This window comes from Phacochoerus africanus, chromosome 10, assembly GCF_016906955.1.
Source record: "Phacochoerus africanus isolate WHEZ1 chromosome 10, ROS_Pafr_v1, whole genome shotgun sequence".
Taxonomy (NCBI): Eukaryota; Metazoa; Chordata; class Mammalia; order Artiodactyla; family Suidae; genus Phacochoerus; species Phacochoerus africanus.
The window spans coordinates 73723215-73748737 of NC_062553.1; the positions used below are offsets into that span (position 1 = coordinate 73723215).

The 25523-nt window shown below is 41.2% G+C and overlaps 1 protein-coding gene across 2 annotated transcripts in view; it reads left to right on the top strand.

Annotated features, from left to right (window-relative positions):
* FRAS1 (Fraser extracellular matrix complex subunit 1) overlaps positions 1–25523 on the top strand; it is a 274927-nt gene that overhangs the window by 153945 nt on the left and 95459 nt on the right. For both annotated transcript variants that reach the window (XM_047798478.1, XM_047798479.1), the window contains exons 30-34: positions 88–204; positions 8545–8659; positions 10406–10543; positions 13573–13605; positions 23994–24125. In XM_047798478.1, the coding sequence (XP_047654434.1) occupies positions 88–204; positions 8545–8659; positions 10406–10543; positions 13573–13605; positions 23994–24125 (535 nt within the window). The remainder of the gene's footprint in view (positions 1–87; positions 205–8544; positions 8660–10405; positions 10544–13572; positions 13606–23993; positions 24126–25523) is intronic.

Genomic DNA, 25523 nt, shown 5'->3' on the forward strand with positions numbered 1-25523 from the left:
AAGGCAGATGGCTTCAAAGGGGAAAGAGAAACAGAGGCAAACGTGCTCTGCCCTGCAGAGGCTCACCAGTGGGCCGTGTCTTTTCAGGTGTCCAGTGCCACGGAGGCCCGCGCCCACCTGGACAGCCACATGTTCAACATCGCTATCTTACCACAGACGCCCCAAGGGCCCACACGCTCTCCTGGAGCATCTCTCCACCTGATGGTGAGTTGGGTGGGCGGGCTCGTGATTTCGGCTTAGAGGAGGCATGCTGATGGGATGCGATGGAATGCCTGGCTCAGAGCACAGACCCTGGCATCAACAAAGCCCTGTGAACACATTTTTTTTTTCATTGACTTGAAAAAGAAATGTAAAATTCCCAGAGTGAAAGGAAGTTTAGACAGAATCCACCCTGACCTCCCTCCCTCCCTCCCTCCCTTCCATTGCTGCTGACTTTCTCCAGCATCCCAGTCACAAGACCACTCCTGGAATACCCGGCAGGAATTCAGGCTTAGAGCTGCGTGATGAACACCATTTGGGTGTATTGATCAGCCAGCTAGAGCTCCACCTAGCTGGAGAAACTGACATTGTGTGTTTTACAAGTCCTGGTAGAAGTTTCCTTTCTTATTCTAAAAATTCCTGAAGAAGGTGATGTTTTTCTGACTCCAGAAAGATAAGTAGCAAATATCTAAGAGAAATTTGGGGGGGCGGGCAGGTTGGAAGGAACAGGGGGTGACGGCAAAGGGCCCCATCAGACATAAAAACAACACAAGGAAAGACCCAGAGGTGGGAGACAATATGATGGTTCCACAAATTGCGGCTAGTTCCATAAAACTGGAGAAATGACGGAGGCTGAGGGGACGTGCTGAGGATGTGGAGGTCTGTGAGCAAGATCCCAGAAGGTTTTGTATGCTGTGTGGGAAGGTGAGGGGGCACATGGAAAGAGTTGCAGCAAGGCAACGGCTAAATTAGTACATGAAGCTTAGTTCAGAGAGTTGGTGACTCCACTGTAACCCCATATCTAGGAGGCACGTAATGCCTGAACCCCTCTTCTAGGCAGAGCCATAAGCAGGTAAGCCCTTATAAATTAATCATTATGGATCCACAGTTCAGTTAGCGCCCACATAATTACACTCCAAAGTGGTGTATCAGCCCTGAGCCGCAACAAAGACAGCAGGTACAGTTTAAGAAATTATGGGTCTGGGGCATGACAGAGACATAAAAGGGGAAACAGAAAGTTTTTAATGAATAGCTAGTATCGGCATTTCCACCGTAAACCATAATTTAAAGAAATCATAATTCAGCAGCACTATAAAGTCTATAATTCATCATTCTGACTGGAGGAACTTGGATCAGAATTTTCTCTAAAGTGTAAAGAAAAATGTGCATACACATTTCTTGCCAAATGCTAATGCAGTGTTATTTGAGTTTATAGGGGAAAAAAAATGGGCCAGGAGCCACGTGGATGATGTCACTCCTGCTCTGTTGCTGTGAACCTCTCACCATACTTAACTTTTAGGGTCTCGGGTTGCCTGTCTGTAAATTAAGCCTTTCCTGGGTAATTGAGGATAGCACAAAGGTTACTTTAGTATAAAATGTGATTAGGATACTCTTTCATTCCTTGAATTATACAGTTTCTATTTCTTTTGACATTATTTGAGGCCATTACTGTAGGAAGAGCATACTGCAATCCGAGGCAAAAGCACATTCTCAATTCAATGATTTGGACTCATCTAAACACACAAGTTTTGAATGTATTTGGTAAACACATTGCAGATACATATGCTAAATTCACATGTGGGATATTCATTCACATGTTTAAGGGTAAGAGTCCACTTCCCCCATCATTCAGCCATGGACACTTGGGAGCCCCTAATTTATGCCAAGTTCTGTGGAAGACGTTGGAGCTTCTGTGATCTTATTATACAGTCTCTATTCTTAAGGAACTTAGAGGCTAAAGGGGGAGACAAGCAGATAAATAAGCAATGACAATGCAGTGATAAATGCCATGACAGAGCCCTGGTCTGGAAGCAAATAGCAGGACACCTAGTCCAGCAGGACATAGGAGAGGCCAAAGAAGGCATCCTCTAGAAGGGGGGGGGAAGCTGGTTTGAAGTGAACATTATCTCTGGAGCAGGCTCTCAAACTTTCATCTGCATTAGGTTCACCTATAGGGTTTTTTAATTCACAGGGGGGGTCGGAGCCCATCCTAGAGTTTTCTGATTCAGTAGGTCTGGTGTAGGGCTGGGACTTAAGTTTCTAACAGTTTCCAGGTGATACTGTTGCTGCTGCTCTGATCACCACACTTTCAAACCTCTTATCTAAACTTAGAAATAGGGAGAAATTCCTTCCAGACAGGGGAGCAGCATTTGAAAAAAAGATAAAGACACAGAACATGACATGTTTGAGGAGTGATAGAAGACGAATGATGGAATTCAGCTGGCTAGAGCATACATTTTTAGGTGAAGAAGAAGCACGTAATGAGAGTCAGATCACAGAGGACCTTAAGATAAAGGAGTTTCCACTTTATCCTAAAAGGCTCTTGGAGCAAGTAGGATACTGCAGAGAGGTGGAATGATCAGATTTTCAATTTAAGGTCATTCTGGCTGCAGAGTAGAGAACACCCTGGATGGGGGCCAGACAGGGAGCAAAGAGGCCAAGAAATAGGCTCTTGCAGTCCCCTAGAACAAGAAAGATTGGTGGCATGAATGCCATGCAGTGGCAATAAGGATTAAGAGTTGGTAAGTTCTTGAAGACATACCTGCACGTTCGTGTTCATTGCAGCATTATTCACCATAGCCAAGAGGTGGAAGTAACTGAAATGTGGTAAATACGACAATGGAATAGTAGCCAATCTCAAAAAGAAGGAAATCCTCTCATGATGCTGCAATATGAATGAACCTTAAGGCTATTGTCCTAGATGAAATAAGGCCACCACAAGAAGACAGATGTTGCACCATTGCACTTATATGAGCTAGTCAGACTCTTAGAAACAGAAGGAGGAATGCTGGTTGTCCCTGCATGGAGTAGGTAGGGTGTGGAGGTGGGAGAGGGAAAGGGGGAGTTGCTGTTCAATCGATGAAGAGCTTCAGGGTTTGTTTTTTGGCCACGCCCACAGCATGCAAAAGTTCCTGGGGCAGGGATTGAACCTGTGCCACAGCTGCAACCCAAGCCACCTCAGTGACAATACTGGATCCTTAAGCTGCTGAGCCACCAGAGAACTCCAAGTTTCAGTTTTGCAAGGGGAAAAAATTCTAGAAATCTGTTGTACAGCACTGTGCATATACTTAACACTGTGATGTACACTTAAAAGTGGTCAAGATGGTTTTTAAAAAGTTAGGAGGAAATTAGAGATATTTTGAGATATAAGTGCTCAGTTAGATATGAATCACTTAAGTTTGTGAGTACACGGAGATGAGATGACATTCACTGAGATTAAGAATGTATGAGAGGAATTCCCGTCGTGGCTCAGTGGTTAAAGAATCCGACTAGGAACCATGAGGTTGCGGTTCGATCCCTGGCCTTGCTCAGTGGGTTAAGGATCCCGTGTTGCCGTGAGCTATGGTGTAGGTCTCAGACTCGGCTTGGATCTGGCATTGCTGTGGCTATGGTGTAGGCTGGCAGCTGTAGCTCCAATTCGATCCCTATCCTGGGAGCATCCATATGCCTCGGGTGCAGCCCTAAAAAGATAAAAAAAAAAAAAAAGAATGTATGAAAACTTGAGGTGGGGGGAGGAAGGCATGATGACTCTGGTTTGGGGTATGCTGGTAACAGATGTACCTATTAAAGGCAAGTAGAAGAGCAGCAGATAATCAGGGTGGGAGATCAGACTTCAAGAATCATTTATGGCAGGTGGTGGTTATGTCCTCAGAAATAACTGAGACCTTCCAGGAAGGTTGCATGAAATAAAAAGCTATATAGTCAGGAGTTCCCATTGTGGCTCAGTGGAAACAAGCCCGACTAGTATCCATGAAGACGAGGGTTCGATCCCCGGCCTCCCTCAGTGGGTTAAGGATCCAGTGTTGTGTGAGCTGTGGTGTAAATTGCCCAGATCTGGTGTTGCTGTGGCTGTGGTGTAGGCTGGCAGCTGTAGCTCTGATTCATCCCCTAGTCTGGGAACTTCTGTATGCCCCAGGTGCAGCCCTAAAAACAATGAATAAATAAATAAATAAATAAATAACTATATAATCAAATGCCTACCTAAATGAAAATTTGTTCTGTGGTCTTTCTATAATTTTGTCGTTCATCAAATCTAAGCTCCTTTTTAAAAATGATTATTTTAGGCTGCACCCATGGCATATGGAAGTTCCCAGGCAAGGGGTCGAATTGGAGCTGCAGCTGCTGGCCTACACCACAGCCCCAGTAACACAGGATCCAAGCCATGCCTACAACTTACACCACAGGTCAAGGCAATGCCAGATCATTAACCCACTGAGCAAGGTCAGGGATCAAACCCTCATCCTATGGATACTAGTCGGGTTCATCTCTGTGAGACACAACAGGCACTCCCTAAGCTCCTTTAAATGGGATCTTATGGTTTGGTTTGTAGTGCTCATCAGAATTATAAGCGTACATATACATATATATATCATATATATAAACAAATATGAAGTGTATACATTTAGAATACGTACCAAATTTGGTCAAGGAGATCTGAAGTCATGCGTATCATAAAATAGTGTAAGATTCGGCAGATACGTTAATAGAGTCACATCAACTCAGTTTTCCAGGTCATCATGTACTATTTGACTTAGAAGATCCTTAAGGGCAGGAGTTCCCGTCATGGCGCAGCAGAAACGAATCCAACTAGGAACCATGAGGTTGCGGGTTCGATCCCTGGCCTTGCTCAGTGGGTTAAGGATCTGGCATTGCTGTGGCTGTGGTGTAGGCCGGCAGCTGTAGCTCCAATCGGACCCCAGGTAGTAAGTTCTTACTAAAAAATTAGTACATAAATGTATGAATGAATTGATTTGGGTGAACATATGAATGAATTTTGTTGTCCTCACTAAAATATGTGAGAAGATGATTTCTCATAAGACCATCGTTTTACTTGTCTTCTCATCATTCATGGGCTTCTAATTCTCAGGCCTACGGTGGGCTTTGCTGCTTTGTTTGAACGACAGTCAGCATGGGAAACTGGTCCTTTCTTTTACGGGAGGGTGAAATGATAATGTTGTTTACAAATTCTGACCAGGAAATTTCAAAGTGCTAGTCATACACACTTTGCTAAATCCTAAGAGTTCAAATGTTTGCCTCTCTGATTCTTTAGATGACATTGAAATACAATGAAAAACAGTATTCTTAAAAAACTACTGATGACATTGTTATTAAAAGTTTTTTTTAATTTTATTTTTAGCTTAATTTTTTTTCATAATAATGTTTTTCATTCACTCAACAAATTTTTATTGAGCATTTCCATGTGGCCTGTGTTGTCCCTGAACAAACAAAAATCCATATTTTCTGAGTTCCTGCTGCAGCACAATGGGATCAGCTGCCTCTCTGCAGTGCCAGGATGCAGGCTCAGTCCCTGGCCAGGTACAGTGGGTTAAAGGATCTGGTGTTGCCACAGCTGCGGCAGGTTGCAGCTGTGCCTCAGACCTGATCCCTGACCTGGGAACTCCATAAGCCATGGGGTGGCCAAAAACGAAAAAAAAAATCCATGTCTTGTGGAATCTACATTCTCTCGAGGGCAGGGGGTGGGGAGAGATAGACCATAAGTTATAAACAAAATAAATAGCTCACATATAGGATGTTAGTGAGAAGTATCATGATAAAATGAAAAGTAGATCCAGTCCAGGAGGACTGGGAATGTAGCAGGGAAGACCTAGGTTGTAGTTTGAAATAAGGTGGCCGGGCTGGGCTGCCCTAAGACAATGATACCTGAAGAAGGACCTGTGGGAGACAAGGGACATACCTGTACAGATACCTGAGGAAAGAGCATTCCAGGCCCAGGGAACCATGCCTGTAGAGGCATCAAGCCGGGAGCATGCTGGAGTTCCTGTTGTGGCTCAGTACCTGGAGGACTCAATCCCTGGCCTCTCTCAGTAGGTTAAGGATCTGGCATTGCCATGAGCTGAGGAGTAAGTCACAGATGTGGCTCGAATCTGGCATTGGTGTGGCTGTTGTATAGGCCGGCAGCTGTAGCTCCTATTTGACCCCTAGCCTGGGAACTTCCGTATGCCATGGGGACAGCTCTGAAAAGACAGAAACAAAAACAAAACGAAGTAGGAGCAAGCTTAGATATTCAAGGAACAGCTAGGAAGCCAGTATGGCTGGAACAAAGTGAATGAAAGGAAGAGTAATCCCCATGAATTCACAGATGTGCTTAACCAGGGGTGGGGTAGGGGGAGAAGAAGGGTGCAGTAGGGGCAAGGATGAGGCGGGCAGCTTAAGTCCAACCTCACAGGCAGTTGTAGGACTTAGCCTTATTCTAAGTGAAATGGAGCGTCATTGCAGGCTGTTGAGCAGAGGTCCCATGTCCTTTTAAAGGCATCACGCTGGCTGCTGTGCTGAAATAGACTGTTGTGGGGAGGGCAAGAGAGCAGTGGGGAGGCCATGGTGGGAATCCAGGTGAGAGATGGTGGCTTCCAGCAGGGTGGTGGCAGTGTTGTGGGAGGATTTGGGATGTATTCAGAGGTAGTATGGGTATTATGAAAACCATTACTCTGTAATCTTCTTTGGTTGACAGATATTTTAATAAGAAAGTGTCTTCTATAATGATCTCCATGAAATAACCTCCCACTTCTTACTGTTTAATTGATAAATATTGAACATTCCAATAGCCAATATTAAAATTGATTACACTTTGATATAGCTCAACCTCAATATTGCTTTCTTCATAAATCAAGTCCTTGCTTTTTCCACCTATTATCTCTTTCTATTAATAAAGTATCAATAAATACTATAATAAAATATCTGTTTTCTTGGCTAGAACACAGGTCCCTTTCCATCATCCTACGTCCATCATTATTCTCTTATCACATTATTGTTTTAGGGACATCTAGACTTTCAAAAACATCCCATAATCCTTTGAGAATTTTCAGGTATTCTGATGGTTTTGAGATTAAAAGGTGGCAAACAGCACTGGACAGTGTACTTGGCCTGCACTTTTCTGTCCACGTACCTGTGTCCACATGTGTACGTGTTTACGGGTATGTGCACACATGCACAGGCTGTAAACACCTTATGTAGGGCATATACTTTTAATTTGTTGTCCTTACCTGTTTTATTTTCAGGTAAGAGACCAGCTGCTATTTGCAATTCTGATTTTCCTTGCTCATTACATTCCAGACCTGAGCAATGACCCGAAATATGACTCTTTCCTATGGGGAGGTTGTCCTAACCTGCCAGGCCTGCCTCTCCCCAGGACAAGTACACCTTGGGGACAATTACAAAGAAACTGCAGCCTTCAATCTCTTCATGGTTAAAAGGAAGAACACCGCCTTCCTCCAGGAGAAGGACTTGAGCCCTACTTAATCCTTTCCTACATGGAAAATTCCTTTGGAAAGTAGCAGAGCCCTGAAAGAGCAGGAGGTCATATGTCAAACTCTCAGCCTTCAGGGGGCAGTTAGGAAGAGCCTGCATTCAGCCGGGTAGTTTTATTCTGTTTGTGATCAGCATGTGTGGCCCAGGTAGGAGGCTTGTTTTCACACTCCTTTTCCTTTCTTCCTCTGCTCTGAGCTTTGCTGCCGTCCTCAAATCTCTGTTAGACCTGGTCGTGGAATTCAGAATCTCTCCTTTTTATTTACTTATTTTTTAATGTTCTCACTGTTAGTGGGTTGTGAATACACACAGGTAAATGGATAGTGAAAGCTGCATACACATTGGCCTTCTGATTAATTTCACTTGACTCATTCATTGGGTCCTAAAAGCTTGGAGCAAAAAACAGTATCTAGTTCTTTTGACTAGGACAATGGAGACCGAGAAATATTGACTCTTTTTATATGCTTTAGTGAACACAAAATTCTTAAACCTCTGAACTCAGAGGTTTAAGGTGAACTCATTTTTAGCCTTTTGAAACTACCAAAGTTGAAAGAAGGGAAGGAAGGAAGAGAGAAAGAAAGAGAGAATGCATCACAGTTTCCTTAAATTCCTTTAGCAAGCTGGGGGGTTGAGAGAAATTCTCTCCAGATACCATCTTAGCCCATTAAATCGGAGGAGCAGAGCTGTAGGGATCCAGCTGTGACTAGTAGAATAGCCAGCTGTGATGGCTCATTTTCAAAGATGTACCACTGTGGCTTCCAACTAGGGAAAAGCCATCCTACTGGGACTCCCACAGCATCTCCAACATTAACCCCTGGGGCCAAGGGCAGGGGAGAGAAGGGTCAGGTGCAAGACCTGAAGAGGACTCTGTGACCCCGTGTGGTTCCTAAGCCCGGGACAAATCTGCAATGCAGGAGCCCAGCTCCTTCTTCTGAACTCTCAGAGAAAATTGTGCTGCATGTGACTAAAAAAACCAGAGTGAGGTTTTTTTTTTTGTTTGTTTTTTAATGAGGTTTATTTTTGCCTCTGGCTTTTGTTTTCATCATATGGTGTTTCGCTTCTTCTTTCTTCAACTTTGTGTAGGCCCGGGAGGACGGTCTGACTGTGATTCAGCCCCATTCTCTCTCCTTCATAAACTCGGAAAGGCCAAGTGGAAAGATAATATACAATATCACTCTACCTCTGCATCCAAATCAAGGTGAGATGTGCAGTAAATGATCTTTTGAGTGATGCTCTTGTCTTCTACTTGTTGACCAGCCTCAAAAGCTCTGGAATTCTGTCTGCTTCTGCTTGTTGAAGATTTAAGGAGTAACCATTATTTATCCCTTCTGCTCCTGTCTTCTGAGTTTGGAACCAATTGAGGGAGAGACACTGTGGTCTGACAGATGGAGATGAATGGGCCAGCTTTGGTACTGACAGAGCTACCCTGGAGAGTAGAGTATGCATGTAACTTCATCACTGGATGAGCCGCCCTGACTCCCATGTGCAGCCAGGACTGGACAGACATACCCTGCCTGTGGGGACAAAGCCTACCCTGAAGAGGGTTGCGATAGGCGAGTGGACCAGAATGAACATGCACTAAGGACAAGGAGCTCCGCCAGGGAGCCCAGCTGGGCCGAGCCGCATATAACATAAACTCAGTTTCTCCCCCACATAGATAAGTCACTCCCCCCCACCTTTTTTAAACCAAGGTAATAAATACTGTTTATGACTTCTTTAAGTTTACATAATGCTCCAACGTATCAATATCCTATGAGCTTCAAAAAAGCAAATATAGTTACGGTAGTATTATGGGTCACCAAAGTGAAGGGGAAGGAAACTACAGTTGTGAGACTATGCAGATGTTCTTATTAAGGCAGTACTGACCCAGACGCCATGTAGTACCTGTCACCTCAAATGCCTCACAACTCTGGAATGCCCGTTGTGATGAATATGTCAGCACACAGTTCCACGCTCTCGTACAGGAATGTGGAAATGGGCACTACAGTTAGAGGACAGGTGGGCCCCTGCCATCTGTCCCAATCCTTCAGATCCCTTTCCTTTGGCCTCAGCTACCAAGGGTGGGCTTGAAAAGACATGTCTGTGCCCCACAGGAAGGAGATCGGCTTTTCCAAAGACACATCTGCTCCTCTCCCAAGACCAACCACTGCCTTAGATTTAAGCCTTTCGCATGATCAAATCCCCAAGGAGAGATTAAATTTCATTTCCCTTTTGATAAAGCCCAAAGAAATTAAAAGACTGAAAGTCATCGTTCTTCATTATCGATCTGCTAAGCCGTAGCTGGAGTGTCCTCCCTGCATTGCTGGGGCAGAGACCGTCTTTGAGACACGCAGCCCAAATGGCTGTAGGTCTGTCAGTTCCTCAGAAGTTGAATTAGTTCAGCACGAAGCCTCCTTTTAAAGACTTAGTAGGACATGAAAGATAATTATGGCCTCTGTTCTGTACCTGCAAAATTTGGAAACGTCTAGCAAATCTGCAGCCCCTTTAGCCTTTATAACTTTGTGATAGTTGCAAATCCAGATCTTAGAATATTTAAGATCCAAGTTATTACCAAGATCATCCCAGAAACTAGGGAGTTTCTGACAGAAAGAGGGTAGATTAATAAAAATCTTCACAGCCTCACCAGGAGACCTGTCTGCACTACTATGACCTTTGAACTCAATTGAGATACTCTGGTACAGTGTCCATGACTTCTGGAGGATTCCCTGGTCTAAGCTACTTTAGGGGGCAGCAGTTTCCTCTTACTGCTGTTTGTGGTCAGGGAATCCTAGTCAGATTTGCCCTTTTCTTGAGTGACTGGAGAACAGTGTGCCAAGAACGAGCTTAGAGCAATTGTTCCTGAAGGACGAGGACTCCTACAAGGGGGAAAGGCAGCTTTATGGCTCCGATCATTCAGTCAATCATCAAAGTTATTGTTGATGCTCATGTGGACCTTCCTCCCCAGGCATCATCGAGCACAAGGACCAGCCTCACTCTCCCGTCCGATATTTCACCCAGGAAGACATCAACCAGGGCAAAATCATGTACCGGCCTCCTCCTGCTGCCCCCCACCTCCAGGAGATCATGGCCTTCTCCTTCAATGGTAATGCTTTTTGTCTCTGTTTCCAGGCACCCAAACTGCTCTCTGGTTCTTCATGGCATACTTTTAATAAACCTTTATTTCGTGCCCCCTGGGTGGCAAGGTCTGAGTCAGGCCTTAGAGATGGAGTGGTGAGTGAAAAGAGGCATGAATCCCTATTCTTGGCAAGTTTGGGCAATCTAGGCATAGAGACAGAATTTGGTGACTAATCCTAGTAATGACTGTTGCATTGCAGGCTGAGATAGGAGCTCTAACAAGAAAGAGGAATGTTCAGTGGCAGACTTGGATGTATCAAGACTGACCTAGACCGAGGGTCCATTGGAGGCTGCCCCAGCGGGTATTGACAGTGGAGGAGTGGGCAGAAGCTAACTAGGCTAAGTGTGTGTGTTAGGATCGTTGGGAGAACATTCCCGAAGGAAGGGCACATGCCCCTGAACAGAGGCCTGGGAGGGAGAGAATGCTTTGTTCTGGGGACTCAAATAAACGTCAGTGTGTCTGGAATATGGAGATTGAACAGAGCAGGGCTGACTCTGGAGGGAGCCAAGAGGGCAGACCTTCAGGGGCTCTGAGCCTGCAGGATTGGAGCTTTAGCCTAAGAACAATAAGGACCTGGGGGAGGCTTTAAGTTTGGGGGGGGGATGGCTTTTCCTGAGAACTCTTGGACTGCAGTGATGTGAGTGGATCTGGGGAGGAGGCCAGGGACTCTCATGAGAAGGAAGCTGCCGACCTCAGGGAAGGTCCCACGTGGGGATGAAGGATGTAGATGGCCTTTGGGATTAAAACTAGGATTTCATGTATGTGTAACTGGGTCACCATGCTGTACATTAGGAAAAAAATGTATTGGGGAAATAGCTATTAAAAAAAAAACAAAAACGAAAAACAGGATTTGATAGAAAGCACCTTTTTTTTTTTAAAGAAGAGAAAATTCAGCAAAAGAATAACTAAATTTTTTTGTTGTTTTTTTTTGTCTTTTTGCCTTTTCGAGGGCTGCACCCACGGCATATGGAGGTTCCCAGGCTAGGGGTCTCATCAGAGCTGTAACTGCCAAGCCTACGCCAGAGCCACAGCAACACGGGCTCCAAGCTGCGTCTGCAACCTACACCACAGCTCACGGCAACGCCGGATCTTTAACCCACTGAGCAAGGCCAGGGATCGAACCCGCAACCTCATGGTTCTTAGTCGGATTTGTTAGCCACTGAGCCACGACAGGAACTCCAAATTTCTTTTTTTTTTAACTCAATGAATTTTATTGTATGTACAGCTATACAATGATCATCACAACCTGATTTTATAGCATTTCTATCCCAAACCCCCAATCAATCCCTTCCCCCTAAGAATAACTGAATTTCTAATTCAAGCAAGTGTGTGCCCCTCCTCTAAGCCAAGACAGCATTAACCCTTGCCACCACTTAACCCTCTCCTTGACCCAGGATTCAAAGCTGCTGAGGGTTTTGTGGGGTTTTTTTGTTTTTCGTTTTGTCTTTTTAGGGACTCACCCATGGCCTATGGAGGTTTCCAGGCTAGGAGTCAAATCAGAGCTACAGCTGCTGGCCTACACCACAGCCACAGCAACACAACATCTGAGCCACGTCTGTGACCTACACCACAGCTCACAGCAACACCAGATCCTTAACCCACTGAGTGAGGCCAGGGATCGAACCTGCATCCTCACGGATGCTAGTCAGATTTGTTTCTGCTGAACCACAACGGAAACTCCCCGAGCTGCAGAGTTTTAAGTCCCCACCGCTAAATAGTTATGTGCTTTGGGATGATTCCCAAAATCCTGAATCCTGTCTCTTTAGCATCCTTAAAATATTTGTATCACATAACACAATTAATAGAGGGTATTATTGGTATAGTAGCTATAATTGTATAGAATAGTTGGTGATTTCATATGGTGAGTTGAACAGGAGTTGAGTAATTTTAGAGTTATATTTTAAAGTCTGGCAAATGTGTAAAGTAATATTTGCCATTATTTATATAGATACAGTTTCTAGAAAATGATTACCCCCTCGATTAGACTGAAAATCCCTAAGCCTGTGGATAGATCTCTTCCCTAAGGAGTATCCCCTCTGTCTGCTCCCTGGATAACTAACAGCCAGTGAAAAACATTCATGGTTCTCTAACCCCACCCCTCCAAGACCTCCTTTACAAGTTTGCCTGGGATTGGAGGGAAGAAACATGTCAGCCCTGGTTGAAGTTACTTCTTCTTCTTCTTCTTCTTCTTCTTTTTTTTTTTTTTTTTTTTTTTTTTTGTGTGTGTGTGTGTTTTTGCCATTTCTAGGGCCGCTCCCGCGGCATATGGAGGTTCCCAGGCTAGGGGTCTAATCAGAGCTGTAGCCTCCGGCCTACGCCAGAGCCACAGCAATGCGGGATCCGAGCCATGTCTGCAACCTACACCACAGCTCACGGCAATGCCGGATCGTTAACCCACTGAGCAAGGGCAGGGACCGAACCCGCAACCTCATGGTTCCTAGTTGGATTCGTTAACCACTGCGCCACAACGGGAACTCCTGAAGTTACTTCTGAATCCACTATGCTCGCCTGTGTTCCTGGAGCCTTTTTAGAGAGAGCAGAGTCCTGTCCTGTATAATCTATGGGACAAATGCCACGAGATAAATCTCTCGCACTGTTACAGTGTGTAAATCAATGTCCCAGGCATCACTCAATTCTACAGTGGAATTGACCCACCAGAAAGCCTTGTCAGTGATAAACGACATCACCCACATTCACCAATTTGTAGAATTTTATGTACTGGGAAAATGGGATCTGAATGAATGTATTATAAATCATTCTAACTGCTGTGATATAAAATTACTCCACTGTGTGGTTCCTTTTGTTACTTAAAATTAATGCTGGCACCATTAAATCCCAACAAAACATTAGCCAGCAACCTGGTGAGCGTTTCTTAAACCATCACAATTCATATTAAAACGTGTTTTACTTTTCTAACCTCTGCCCTATATTTTGTATCTTCCCCATCTATTTCTGACACCAAAATGTTTAGTATTTTCTCTCTTCTGTTCTTTCAGGTCTCCCAGAATCGGTGAAATTCCACTTCACAGGTGAAAATTTTAATCTCAATTTTAGTAGAAAATGGAATTTTTTTTTCAGTCTTCGACACTTCTTTTTTCTCTCTTTATCATCACTTTTAGCTATTTTCTGTGTACTACTAAAAAATTACATAAACACAAGTTTCTTCTAAAATAGTCATATGGCTAGTGAAATAGTAATAGCTTAACTTTGCATTCATGGAAAAAATAATCCACCCAGGAATACCAGAGATTAGTATTCTTTAAGCCCCACTTCAATTTGTCATAATATCTATTAAAAAGAGGTAATAATGGTTGAGATCTTAAACTCTGGATCCACATTATCTGGGGTTCAGCCTCTTTGGGAACATTTCTTAACCTCTCTGTGTGTAAATGCTTTATCCATCTGTGGAGGTAAGAGATGATAATTACATAAATGCAAAGCTCCCAGAACAAGTGATTGGCACATACAGGCACACCTAGTTTTATTGCACTTTATTATGCTTCCTAGATATTGCATTTTTTTCTCATTTTTCTTTTTTTTTTTTTTTTACGGATTGACGGTTTGTGACAATTCTGCATAGAGCAATCCTTTTGGTATCATGTTTCTAAGAACAGTGCTTACTTCTTGTGTCTGTCACATTTTGGTAATTATGGCATATTTTAAATTTTTTCATTTTTATTGTATTTATTATAGTTGTCTCTGATCAGTGATCTTTGATGTTGAAGCTGTAATTGTTTTGGGGTGCTACAAACCAAACCTCCATAAGACAGTTAAATAAATGTGTGTGTTCTGACTGTTCCACTGACCAGCTGTTGCTCCGTCTCTGTCCCTTTCCTTGGGCCTCCATATTCCCTGAGACACAATAGTGAAATTAAACCAATTAGTTAGTAATCCTGCAATGACCTCTAAATGTTCAAGTGCAAGAAGGAGTCATACATCTCTCACTTAAAATAAAAAACTAGAAAGAATCAAGCTGAGGAAAGGGTGTCAAAAACCAAGATAAGCCACAAGCTAGGCCTCTTGTGCCAAACAGCCAAGTTGTGAAAGCAAAGGAAAAGTCCTTGAAGGAAACTGAAAGTGCTCCTCCAGTGAACACACAGATGATAAGAAAGGGAAAGATCTTTATTGCCAATGGGAAGAAAGTTTCAGTGGTCTGGATAGATGGTCCGAGCAGCCACAGTATTCCCTAAACCAAAGTCTAATCTGGAGCAAGGCCCTAACTCTCCTCAATTCTGTGAAGACTGAGAGAGATGAGGAAGCTGCAGAAGAAAAGTTTCAAGTAGCAGGGGCCAGTTCATGAGGTTTAAGAAGAGAAGCCATCTTAATGTGAAAGGGCAAGGCGAAGCAGCGGTGCTGATGTAGGAGCTGCAGCAAGTTATCCAGACGCTTAAACTAAGATAATTAATGAAGATGGATACACCAAACATCACATCTTCAATGTAGAGGAAACAGCCTTTCCTCCAGGACTTTCATGGCTAGAGAGGAGTCAGTCCCTGGCTTCAAAGCTTCAAAGGACAAGCTGACTCTTCTGTCGGGGGTTAATGCAGCTGGTGACTTTAAGCTGAAACTAATGCTCATTTAGCATTCCCAAGATCCAAAGGCCCTTAAGAATTATACATTAACTTATCTCTATAAATGGAACAGCAAAGCCTGGTTGGCAGCACATCTGTGTACAACATGGTTTACTGAATCAAAAGTCAACTGAAAACCTTATGGAAAGAATTCACATTCTAGATGTCATTAAGAACATGAGTGATTCATGGGAAGAGGTCAGAATATCAACATTAACAAGGGTTTGGAGAAGTCACCTTTATGGAGGACTTGGAGGGGTTCAAGACTTCAGTGGAGGAAGGAGCTGCAGATAAAGAAATATCAAGAGAACTCGAATTAGAAGTGAAGCCTGAAGATGTGACTGGAATTGCTGCCATCTCACAATAAAACTTTAATGAATGAGGGCTTGCTTCTTTTGAATGAGCAAAGAAAGTGGTTTCTTGAGATGGAACCTACTTGTGATGATGATTCTGTGAAGATTATTGAAATGACAACAAAGGATTTAGAATGCTTTATGAACTTAGTTAATAAAGCAGCAGCATGGTTTGGAAGATTGACTCCAATTTTGAAAGAAGTTCTGTGGATAAAATGCTACCAAACAGCATTCCATGCTACAGAGAAATCATTCATAAAAGGAAGACACAATCGATGCAACAGACTTGGCTGTCTTATTTTAAGAAATGATCCCAGCCACCCCAACCTTCAGCAACCACCACCTGATCAGTCAGCCGCCATCAACAAAAAGATTCTGACTCACTGGAGGCTCAGATGATGGTTAGCATTTTCTAGCAGTAAAATGTTTTTGAATTAAGGTATATACATTTTTTAGACATTGTGCTATTGCACACTTAATAGACTACAACAGAGTGTAAACATAACTTCCACATGCACTGGGAAACAAAAAAATTCATGTGACTCATTATTATAGTATTTGCCTTATTACAGCAATCTGGAACCAAAGTATCTCCAAGGTATGCCTATAAACATTCCTGTGTGACACTCAGCTATGAATTGTGGTTGTATATAGTCTTGAATAGAGCCTTGCATTGAATGCTTTGCTATCGGAAGGGAAATTGTTATGATGGAGAGTGAGTTGCGACAGCCGTGTATAGAAGACCTTGGCATCCTAGATCTAACTCAACAGTGCAATAGAAGCTCAGTGCCAATAAGCAAAAGTAGAATCAGACCTGGCATCTATGCTGGGGCAAAATAGAGACAAGCTTTCTTGCTTAGGTCTTGAGTGAGGATGGATGACCACAATTGGCATCCTTAAATAGCTGTTTAGTTGGGATTGACTCTTCCATTAGAATCTACCATTAGTATGTCCTGTTGTATTTCATATAGGCATAAATCTTGGCAGGAGAAAAAGTCACCTCCTTTAAACTCCCAGATATTCTTTTCTTCTTTGAGGGTTAAAAAATTACACTTGAATCAACAGTAAATTTTAGTTTTGTGTCACTGGTTTCTTATGTTTTATTTTTTTTAATTGAGATATAAGTGACGTATAACATTGCATTAGTTTCAGGTGTACAACATAATAGTCAATATTTGTATGTATGTAAAGTGATCACCACAATTAAGTCAACATCTGTCCCCATGTATAGTTACAAAAATTTTTTTTGTCATAGAACTTTTAAAATCTACTTTCTTAGCAACTTTCAAACACACGATACAATGATATTAACTATAGTAGCCATGCTGTACATTACATGTCCATGTTTTATTTATTCATCCATCCATCTGCTTCGGTTGTTTACCTGCCTTGACTCTTGTGGATGATGTTGCAGCTGCAATAAACACGGGAATGCAGATGTCTCTTCAAGATACTGATTTCATTTCCTTTGTACATACACCCAGAAGTGGGGTTGCTAGATCATATGGTAGTTCTAGTTTTAATTTGGGGGGAACCTTCACACCATTTTCCATAGTGGCCTCACCAGTTTACATTCCCATTAACAGTGTATGAAGGTTCCCTTTTCTCTACTCCCTCACACTACTTGTTATCTTTCGTCGTTTTTTTTTTTTTCTTTTTGGCCACACCAGTGGCACTCATCACGGGGTTTAATTTGGGATATGATTTGTAAACACTTTCTCCCATTCTATAGGTTGCCTTTTCATTTAAAAAATTTTTTAAAATTATAGCTGAATTGCTAGGTCATGGGGAAGAGGCATTGAGCATTTTCTTTTTCATTTAAAATTTTTTTTAATTATAGCTGATTTACAATGTTCTGTCAATTTCTGCTGTACAGCAAAGTGACCCAATCACACATATACATACATTCTTTTTCTCATTATATCTTCCATCATGTTCCATCACAAGTGATTATATATAGTTCCCTCTGCTATACAGCAGGATATTATTGTTTATCCACTCCAAATGCAATAGTTTGCATCTACTAACCCCAAGCTCCCCATCCATCCCACTCCCTCTCCCTCGTCCTTGGCAACCACAAGTCTGTTCTCTGTGTCCATGAGTTTGTTTCTTTTCTGTAGACAGGTTCACTTGTGCCATATATTAGATTCCACAGATAAATGATATCATACAGTATTTGTCCTTCTTTTTCTTACTTACTTCACTTAGTTTGAGATTCTCTACGTCCATCCATGATGCTGCAAATGGCATTATTTTGTCCTTTTGTATGGCTGAGTAGTATTCCATTGTGTATATGTACCACATCTTCTTAATCCATTTATGTGTCCATAGACATTTAGGTTGTTTCCATGTCTTGGCTATTGTGAATAGTGCTGCAATGAACATAGGGGTGCATGTATTTTTTTGCATGAAAGTTTTATCTGGATATATGCCCAGGATTGGGATTGTTGGGTCATATGGTAGTTCTGTATTTAGTTTTCTGAAGTCCCTCCGTACTGTTTTCCATAGTAGTTGTACCAATTTACATTCCCACCAACAGTGTGAGAGGGCTCCCTTTTCTCCACACCCTCTCCAGCATTTATTTGTAGACTTACTAATGATAGCCATTCTGACTCTGTAAGGTAGAAACTCATTGTAGTTTTGATTTGCATTTCTTTAATAATTTCTAATGTTGAATATTTTTTCATGTGCCCATTGGCTATCCATATGTCTTCTTTAGAGAAATGTCTGTCTAGGTCTTCTGCCCATTTTTCAATTGTGTTGTTTGGTTTTTTGCTGTTGAGGTGTATGAGTTGTTTGTATATTTGGGAGATTAAGTCCTTGTCAGTTGCATCATTTGCAATTATTTTCTCCCATTCCGTAGGTTGTCTTTTTGGTTTTTTTATGCTTTCCTTTGCTGTGCAAAATCTTGTAAGTTTGATTAGGTCCCATTGGCTTATTTTTGTTTTAAACATAAGACAAGACACCATAAATCTCCTAGAAGAGAACACAGGCAAAACATTCTCTGACATCAACCATACAAATGTTTTCTTAGGTCAGTCTCCCAAGGACTTTTAATTTTGTTGATGGTTTCCTTTTCTGTCCAGAAGCTTTTTCCTTTGCTCCTCAATTGGGTTGTAGTCCCACCTGTTTATTTTTGCTTTTCTTGTCTTTGCTTTTGGTGTCAAATTTAAAAAATTATTTTCAAGGCTGGTATCAAGGAGTTTACCTCCTGTTTTCTTCTATGACTTTTAAAGTTTCAGGTTTTATATTCAAATTTTTAATCCATTTTGAGTTAATTTTTGTATATGTGTAAAATAATGGTCCAGTCTCCTTCTGTTGCTTGTAGCTGTCTGTTTTCCCCAGTATCATTTATTGAAGAGACTGTCCTTTCCCCATTTTGTATTCTTTGTTCTTTTGTCACAAATTAATTGACCTTTTATTTGTGGCCTCTTTATTCTGTTCCTTTGATGTATATATCTGTTTTTATGCCAATACCATACTGTTTTGATTACTATAGCTTTGTAATATAGTTTGAAATCAGGGAGTGGGATGCCTCCAGCTTTGTTCTTCTTTCTCAAGATTACTCTGGCTTTTTGATGTTTTTGGTAATTTCATGAAAATTTTAGGCTTGTTTGTCCTATTTCTGTGAAAAATGCCATTGGAACTTTGATAGAGATTGCAGTGGATCTGTAGATTGCTTTGGGTAGCATGGGCATTTTGACAATATTAATTCTTCTAATCCATGATCAGGGAATATCTTTCCATTTATTTGTATCTTCACATTCTTTCATCAATGTCATATAGTTTTCATCATACAAGTCTTTCACTTTCTTAGTTAAATTTATCCCTAGGTATTTTATTATTTTGATGCAATGGGAAATGAGATTATTTTCTTAATTTCTCTTTCTAGTAGTTTCTTATTACTGTACAGAAATGCAACATATTTTTGTGTATTGATTTCATATCCTGCAAATTTACTGAATTCATTTACTAGTTCTCTCAGTTTTTTGGTGGAGTCTTTAGGGTTTTCTATATATAATATCATGTCACCCACAAGTAGTGACAGTTTTACTTCTTCTTCTTCTTTTTTTTATTTGGATGCCTTTTATTTCTTTTTCTCATGGTTTGTTGTTGTTGAAAAAAACTAGTATCAATTCACTTCTAGTGACAAACTTCTAGATAATTCATACAACAGTAATACATACAACATATTATAACAGTTTACATTTTTACAAAGGAATTTACAATATAAATTATCTCATTTAATCCTTATAGCAATATTTTAAATGAAGTTTTTATTTTAGCATTTTAAAGCTGAGGGAACTAAGGGTCTTGAGTAATAATTTGCCCATATTTCCATACCTGGTTAACAGTAAAATGAGGGTTTTAATACAAGTTTCTGACTCTGAGTATGGGATATTTCGTTTCATCTTGTCTGTATGTGTCCTGGTCATGATAAACAGGTATCATGGTAGAGTGCGAGTTTGGTTTCCGAGACTCAACATGTCCCTGAAACTTGAATAGGTGAAGGGGTTAACTATTAACTTCTCCAGGACTTTAAGTTAAATGATCCATGAACCTATTATACAGAGTACAGGAAATGGACCTTGAGCTGACCTAAAATTAATTTACCTCGTTTCTGCCTGAGGTTCCCTTTTTTAATTGTTGAGTGATTTTTTTAAAAAATGTTATTTTATACTTAATTTCTTAGAGCAGCTTTAGGTTTACAACAAAAAATTGAGAGTAAGGTTTTTATTTTCCCTATATCCCCTGCCCTAACACACACGTAGCACAGCCTCTCCGGTGATCAACATCACTCACTAGAATGGTGCATCTTTTACCAAGGATAAACCTACTTTGACACATCATAATCACCACCCAAAGTCCAGTTTACTCCAGAGTTCACTCTTGGTATTGTGCATGCTAAAGTTTAGACCCATGTATGACATCTATCCACCATTATAATATCACACGGAGTATCTTCACTGCCTTAAAAATTCTCTGTGCTCTGCTTATTCACCTTCCATATCACTGCTACATCCCACCTTTGGCAACCACTATTCTTTTTGTTGTCTACTGCAGTTTTGTCTTTTCCAGAATATCATATGGTTGGACTCAATACAGAATGTAGCCTTTTCAGATGGGCTTTTTTCCTTAATAATATGCATTTAAGATTCCTCTATGTCTTTTCATGGCTTGGTAGCCCAGTTATTTTTAGTGCTAAATAATATTCCATTGTCCAGCTATACCGTAGTTGATTTGTCCATTCACTGACTGAAGGGCATCTTGGTTGCTTCTAAGTTTCGGCAATTATGAATAAAGCTGCTATAAACATCTATGTACAGGTTTTGTGTAGACCTAGGCTTTCAACTCCAAGGAGTTGTAATTGCTGAACCATAGGTATGGTAAAAGTATGTTTAGTTTTATAAGAAACATCCAAACCATATTCCAGAGTGGCTCTGTACCATTTCGCATTTTCGCATTTCGCCATTTTCATAAGCATTTGGTGTTGTCGGTGTTCCAGGTTTCACTCGTTCTAATTGGTACACAGTGGGATCTTACTGCTGTTTTAATTTGTATTTCCCTGCTGACATATGACGAGGAACATATTTTCATGTGCTTATTTTCCATTTTTATCTTCTCTAGTGAGGTATCTATTGAGGTCCTCAGCCTATTTTTTAATCAGGTTGTCTGTTTTCTTATTGTTGAGCTTTAAGTGCTCTTTGTACATCTTGGGTAACAGTCCTTGATCAGACACGTCTTTTGCAAATATTTTCTTCCAGACTGTGGCTTATCATCTCGTTCTCTTGCCATTGTCTTTCACAGAGCAGAAGTTTTTAATTTTAATGAAGTCCAGCCTGTCAGTTCTTTCTTTCATAAATCGTGTCTTTGGTGTCCTGTCTAAAAAGGAATCACCATACCGAAGGTCACCTAGGTTTTTCTCTACGCTATCTTCTAAGAGTTTTATAGTTTTGTGTTTAACATTTAAGTCTATGGTCCATTCTGAGTAATTGTGAAAAATGTAAGAGGCTTCCTTCTGATTGGAAAGAAACCATCTCCTTTAGGAGAATTTTGTGAGGGAGAAAGGTCACTTGAACACATAATGAACTAAGCCAGCAAGAAGCCCAAGCCCTGATATTAACCCATAAATGAGGGAGAACAGCTCATTGGGTTAGTCGTGGTTTGTCAGCTAAACTGAGAAGGAAAGCTGATATTCCTGGTCTGGCTGCTTCGAGACAAGCACAGGTGCTCTACAGAACTGACTAGAGCCAGGAACACCCACAAGGAGAGTGGTGGCTGCAGGAGGCCTCCGACCAAAGAGGAAGTTCGGCTCTTTCTCAGAGAAGTCAGAGATGTTGCTTTAAGAGAGGGCTAGACGTGTAATTGCTAATTTTTTTTTTTCTGGGGGGTAATTTTTTTATTTAAAAAATTTTTTTTATTACAGTATAGTTGATTTATAGCCTTGTGTCAATTTCTCCTTACAGCAAAGTGACACGGTCATACACACACACACACACACACACACACACACATATATATACATTCTTTTTCTTATATTATCTTCTATCATGTTCTATCATAAGTGATTGGATATAGGTCCCTGTGCTGTACAGCAGGATAATTGCTAACGTTTTAATTGTAAGTTCTTAAGTTTGCTTGCAAAGCCCTGCACTGCATATATGTACCAGAAACTAGGTTTCCTTTTTTTACTTGTAGAGGCAAGGACATACCTTGGGCACACCGATAGCTGGGTAATATGACAAAGCTTGTTAAGTTGTAGGGCCTTCCTTTTCTGCGGAGTAAGGGTGGTGTAGGCTCCCTGAGATGTGAATGTAAAGCATGAAAAGTAAGATTACATATTGCAATTATTTATTTATTTTATTTATTTTTATTTAACAAAAGGAGTTTTCAACTCAGATTCCAGGACTTCGGAGATTCCTGAATCCACCGAAATTTATGGGAAAGCTTGCATGTTTGTCCTCAAACCCCCCAAAAGTTAAGAAACATCAGTCTCTATCTCTGATGATCCAGAAAGCACCAAAGACTGAGCACAAAGAAGCAGATGCAAAAGAGAGATAGAGAGAGATGAAAAGTTTATGACATTGTAGTTTGATATCAGATAATTAGAAATAATCTCACTGTTCATCAGAAAGGCAATATTTTAATTATATAATCATGCCACAGCATTTTATACAGATTTTTGAGAACTACATTTATAAGGATTGACCTGGAAAAAGGCCCAAGAGCATTAGTAAATGCAAAAAAGAAAAAGAAAAAAAAAGCAAGTTGCAGAACTATAAAGAGAGATAGCCTAGTTTTGAAAAATAAAAAAATAGGTAATCTAAAAAAAATTTTTTTTAATTTACTAAGGAAAAAAAAAGAGAAGCAGATGCAATAACTTTGACATTCAACTGAGTGACCAGAGCCGTAAAACCTTCCTTCTCACAGGGGCAATGTCTTCTCTCCTTCAGTACGGCTATTTCTGGACTTTTTGAGGACATGGATTGTACCTTCTAAAATCCGGCCATATCTTTTAGATCCATTCTCAAAGAAAAGACAAATCTGCAATTACCAGGAGTCACTAAGCAGTGTTTTACTTGGCTGAAGTGGAGGTCAGATTCCTACTGACTTGTTAGTAAGTCCAGAAGAAAGTAGAGAAGGAAACAAGTTTCTTATAACCAACCGATTTCTAAGCATACCACACATTGAAAATATCCACAGTGTGGTTTTCTTCAGTAGGCAGTACAGATAAACACATCCCTGGGTGGGTGGTGCAGGTAGGTGTTCCTCTAAACATGGCTTTTAGGGAAGGAAAGGTGTGTTTAGGTGTAGGCAAGTAAGAACCAAGGATCTGGCAATTCTGCTTTCCTTTTCCTCCAGTGATCAGTGTTCACTTGGCTCTCAGATAATCCAGGGGAATAAAATCTTAAGGTCACTGTTTTGTTCACCAAGGTGTCTTCTGTTTATTGCATGGCATGTAATGACCAGGTAAAAATGGGTTTGCTTACTTCCAAACAGATGCCATTAGAGATATTTGTATAGACATTTTCTATTCTCTTAAAAAATTATTTTCTAATAAGACATAGACTTGTCTTTTCTAAAAGAGATTTCTTTAAAACAAAATTTCTCTAGAACATTGGAAGAATGAATTGAATCTAAACTAATTCCATAAATAAAAGCTTTTACCGGCATCATCTAAGAGTGCATATTTTGTATTACTTTCCTTTCCACTAACATTTGTCAATATCGCCTTGTTGTGAAACTTGCTTCCTAGGATGACTTTGTTGTTCTGGTCCTGTAGGCTTTTTGTTATTCAGTAGAAAGAGCTTTGTAGAATAGCTCAAAATGTCTTAGGTGATTGCTTACTTTTTCCATTTATAAGTATCTCTTCAAGGTGTTAAGGTAATCTGAAAAAATTTCTGTCTACATATTTGTAGAACTAGCCTAAAAGGGACCAGACTACAAGATGATTTGTGTGTGTGTGTGTGTGTGTGTGTGTGCCCTTTCTAGTTTCGGATGGAGAGCACACAAGTCCAGAGATGGCCCTCACCATCCACTTACTTCGCACCGATCAGCACCCACCAGTGTTCCAGGTCAAAGCTCCGCTCGTTGAGGTCAGCCCGGGAGGCAGTGCTTCTATAGGTAAGAATTAGGGACCTGAAAGAAACATGGCTGTGGAAGTGGAACTATATGTAAGTGACAGTCCCTGGGAGTTTTGTTGTTGTTGACGTTTGTTTGTTTGCTTGGCCTCAACTGCAGGATGCAGAAGTTCCCAGGCCAGGGACTGAACATGCACCACGGCAGTGACCCAAGCCACAGCAGTGCCACCACCAGATCCTTTAACCACTAGGGAACTCCCAGTAACAGTCCCTGTTTAAACCTCTTCATAGTTACCAAAAAGTAGTGACCCTCTTACAGGAGTTGCCTGCATTCTCATCCACACCCTTCTCTCCACCCATTTCTATGCAAATGGAAGCAGCACAGAGAGAAGAAAATAAAGCCTTCAGAGGCCAATGCTCAGTGATGGAATACAACACGGAATTTATTTTCCAGCCTCCAGGAGTTTGATTTGTTGCCACCACTAAAATATGAGGTAACAGAGAGCAGAGAGGAGAAGAGAGGGGAGCAGTTTCAATGACTGCTCTTGTTTTCTATTTACAAAGTAAAGAGGAACAGGAAGAGTGACAGATCACAGTAACCTTCAGAAGCTGTGAAAAGGTAGAGTTGGATGTGTGTTTATTTACAATTAGTATGTATACTCTACATACTTTTTAGAAGTTTATTCTTTTTTTTTTTTTAAAACTGCCACACCTGTGGCATATGGAAGTTGCTATAGGGGTCAAATTAGAGCTGCGGCTGCTGGCCTATGGCACAGCCACAGCAACGTGGGATCCGAGCTGCATCTGCGATCTACGCTGCAACTTGCAGCAATGCCAGATCCTTAACCCACTGAGCAAGGACAGGGATTGAACCTGCATCTTCACAGAGACTGTGTTGGGTCCTTAACCCGCTGAGCCACAACAGGAATTCCTAGAAGTTTATTCTTTTACCAAGAACATCTTAAGAGCAAACAGTGGATATTGTGATTTTTGTAAGGTGTGCTCTACAGATCCTGAACCAGTTTCTACATGTGGGTACTGGCCTACAATTAATTATCATCCAACTTTCAAATAAGCCTTATATACAAAGATGACTGTCCCTCTTGCCCCACTCCTTCTCACACCAGTGATGGCCCAAGCCTCCATCTTTAAAATAACTTGACTCTTCTGTAGATTCAGGCAAAGGAGAAGGTGAAAAACAGTGAAAAGCAAAAACAGTTTCTGGGAGTATCTTCTGGGAAAAAATCTTCTCGGTCAGTCAGGACCAACTTTTTTGTGGGCAACCACTCCCTTACTTGTGTGGCAGAAAAAAAGATCCTCTGGATTGAGAACTACCCAGCTGTAAGTTAATTTTTGGAAGAACCTACTTAATTTGGGGATTGACCATATTATCAAGTTTTCGCTCTTCTGTGGTTGATTTAACTCTAACAGTGCTTTCTTG